Genomic DNA, 3,474 nt, shown 5'->3' with positions numbered 1-3,474 from the left:
TGTATTATTTCCAACAACAACTTCATTCAAAGGTTGAACACCGACTGAAAATGGCGGTAACTCATCAAATTGGTCGTACTCATCCTCATAAACAATGTTCTCGACACCAACAATCCTCTTTTCCATATTGAACCACATGCCATCTACAATCCTTTGGGTCTTCGATAAAGAATACTTGAGTAACTAGTTTTGCTAGAATGAATGGTTCTTCTTTATATCCATTGGTGGAAAGATTAACAGTTATAAAACCATCTTCATCAACTTGAACACCGCGATCATTATCAACCCACTTACACTTGAACAAGGGTATAGTGTACGAATTACCATAATCTAATTCCCATATTTCTTGAATGACACCATAATAAGATTTTTTAGCGATCCTTGATCTTTCCTCATGATTGACCATGGTGAATTCCGTCGACGAGGCTATCACTGTGACACCGCTATTTTGCGTTTTAATCTTCTTATCTTGATCTTTAGTGTAAAAGGTATACCATTTGATGTCATATCCTTGAAATTGGAACACATGTTTAGGGGCGAATCCCAAAGCCTCGACCGTTTGATCAATATTTTGAAGTGTCCTCCTAACTTTGTCTTTCAACCATTCTGAAATTTTTTTTTATGTTGATTTGCCAACCATTTTGCACTCTTTTTACGGTTTTGTTATCTCAACAACGACGTGTGTTATTGTATGTACGGGTCGATAGATGTAGTCTGTTGTAAGACATTAAAATGTTCCTCTTGATAATCGGCAACATTTGAATAGCCCGTCTTGCACCCAAGTGTCCCTTGACCTGAAAGTCTTCCTTCATGACAACTTTGTGGAATCCCGACACTTTTAAACCCATCCATATAGTTTGTGTAGAATTCAATCACCTATTCGGATGCATATCCTTCAATGATACTGCCTTCTGGTCGATTAAGCTTCCTTACGTAACCTTTTAAGATACCCATATATCTTTCAAATGGATACATATACCGTAAGAAAACTGAACCACATGCCTTTATTTCTCCTACAATATGAGATACCAAGTGAACCATGACATCAAAGAAAGAAGGTGGAATGTACATCTCGAGTTCGCAAAGAGTATGTATGATATCTCTTTGATATTCATCTAGCACATCAGGATCAATCACCTTTGAATGAATTATGTTGAAAAATAAGAATAGTTTTGTTATTGTGTGTCAAATACGGTTGGGTAGAATTCCAGGAATTGCGATAGGAATCATTTGAGTCATTAGTACATGACAATCATGTGACTTCATACCAAGTAACTTCAAATCTTTCATCGAAACCAACTTCCTAATGTTAGCAGAGTATCCTGATGAAACCTTAATACCATGTAAACATTGACAGAATTTAGTTTTCTAGACCCTTTGACATAGTATAACAGGCCGGAGGAAGAAACTTGGTGGACCTTCCATCAATATCTTTAGGCTGTAGCTCTGGTTTGATATTCATTAATTCCATGTCCCTTCTAACTTTAATTCCATCTTTTGTTTTTCCAGGAATGTTCAACAGTAACCCTATCAAACTTCCACAAACATTTTTCTCAATATGCATAACATCAAGACAATGTCGGTCTCGTAAATGCTTCCAGTAGGGTAATTTCTAAAAAATAGACTTTTTCTTCCAAATACCTTTGGGAGGACCAAAACCTTTCTTTCCCAACACAACAATTATATTAGCAACTTTGGAGAGTGTAGTTTCTACATCCAATGGTGGTGGTAGTTTTCTATCCTCTATAGTACCATCAAATAAATTCGACTTTTTACGATACGGGGGATTCTCAGCAAGCGCTCTCCAATGTCCCATAAATGCCAGTTTCTTACAATTTGTGAGCCATATCGAGTGAGTATTTTCCTCATAAATAGGACATACCTTTTTCCCCTTCATACTATATCCAGACAAATTACCATAAGCAGGAAAATCATTAATGGCGCAAAAAAGCATTGCCCGTAGTTGGAAGTATTCTTTCTTGTATGCATTATAAACATGTATGTCGGTTCTCCATAATTCCATCATGTCATCAACTAATGGTTGCAAATAAACATCAATGTCTTTTCCAGGTTGCTTTGGGCCTTGAATCAAAAGAGACATCATTATGTATTTTCTTTTCATACATAGCCAAGGCGGTAGGTTATAAATGCATAGAAGAACAGGCCACGTGCTGTGACGGCTACTCAAATCTCTGAAAGGATTAATTCCATCTGAACTGAGTCCGAACCTTATATTACGTATCTCATCCCCAAATTCTCCAAAATCTTTATCAATATTTTCCCATTGAAGTGAATCGGCCACATGTCGCATTTTTCCATCATTTTTACTATCTTTAGCATGCCAACATAATAATTTTGCGTCTTTCTCATTCGCAAATAATCTCTTTAATCTTGGTATGATAGGCAAGTACCACAATAATTTTGTAGGAGGTCCATTTTCTGACACATCACTATCAACATTATCAGTTGGTTTTCCACGTTTATACCTAGATGTACCACATACCTTACATTGATGAAGGTCTTTGTCTTCATTCCTGTATAACATACAATCATTTGGACAAGCATGTATTCTATGTATTTCCAATCCTATTGGGCACATTAATTTCTTTGCTTGGTATGTTGAAACCGGCAACTCATTACCTTCTGGTAGCATTTTGTTCAACAACTCTAACAGGCTAGTGAAACTTGTGTCGCTCCAACCATTGTTTGATTTTAAGTTAACCAGTTGTATAACAGCGAAAAGTTTTGTAAAATTCATACAACTGGTATATAAAGGCTTTTCAGTGTCAACAAATAGTTGTTGTAAGCTGTCATGATACTTATCAGCAACATTATCCTCCATATCCAAATCGTCAAACATGTCATCAAAATTAACATTATTGTCACTATTGTATGAATCTTCTTCATTATCAGTATCATTATCCGAAACAGACGGGTTAATGTCAGCTAATGACTCACCATGAAAAGACCAACATGTGTACCCTCTCATAAATCCGTGTGCAATTAGATAATTTTTGATATCGGTTGAATCAGTATACCACTGTGCATTTTTGCATTTCTTACAAGGACAACTAATTGTGGTGTTTCCTTTTTCTAGTTGATCAGTCTCGGCAATTGTAATAAATTCATCAAGACTATCAATAAACTCAGAGGTAGCGCGACCTATCTCGTACATCCAAGTATTCCGATCCATCTACAATCAACATTGAAAAAGTTAATACATTATTAATAATAAAGAATGTAAAAAGTTGGAAAAGGGACTAGAACCCACGACCTCCTCTCTACCAAGCAACATCCTAACCATCTAAGCAATTGTGTTAACCTGACAACTTTACATTTATTTTCTATAAAAACATCACGTATGGTCTATTGTAAAAAAAAAACCCAAATCAAAATCAATTGAGTGTTATCGATCAAAATCCCATAACCTCTTTATCATTTCTCGTTTGTTATCTATCTGTGTTCTAAAAAAAT

General features: G+C 35.7%; 1 protein-coding gene across 1 annotated transcript; it reads right to left on the bottom strand.

Annotated features, from left to right (window-relative positions):
* Window positions 1–876: 876 nt before the first annotated feature.
* LOC139849440 (uncharacterized) lies at window positions 877–3,193 on the bottom strand. The gene is made up of 4 exons (XM_071839098.1): window positions 1,642–3,193; window positions 1,397–1,527; window positions 1,246–1,332; window positions 877–1,137 (listed from the first exon to the last, which is right to left on the bottom strand). The coding sequence occupies exons 1-4, from the start codon at window positions 3,191–3,193 to the stop codon at window positions 877–879; spliced, it is 2,031 nt and encodes a 676-aa protein (XP_071695199.1).
* Between the last annotated feature and the right edge of the window lie 281 nt (window positions 3,194–3,474).

This window comes from Rutidosis leptorrhynchoides, chromosome 5 (assembly GCF_046630445.1).
Source record: "Rutidosis leptorrhynchoides isolate AG116_Rl617_1_P2 chromosome 5, CSIRO_AGI_Rlap_v1, whole genome shotgun sequence".
Taxonomy (NCBI): domain Eukaryota; kingdom Viridiplantae; phylum Streptophyta; class Magnoliopsida; order Asterales; family Asteraceae; genus Rutidosis; species Rutidosis leptorrhynchoides.
Note: the sequence above shows the minus strand (reverse complement) of the source record. Positions and strands in the feature narration are given on the sequence as shown.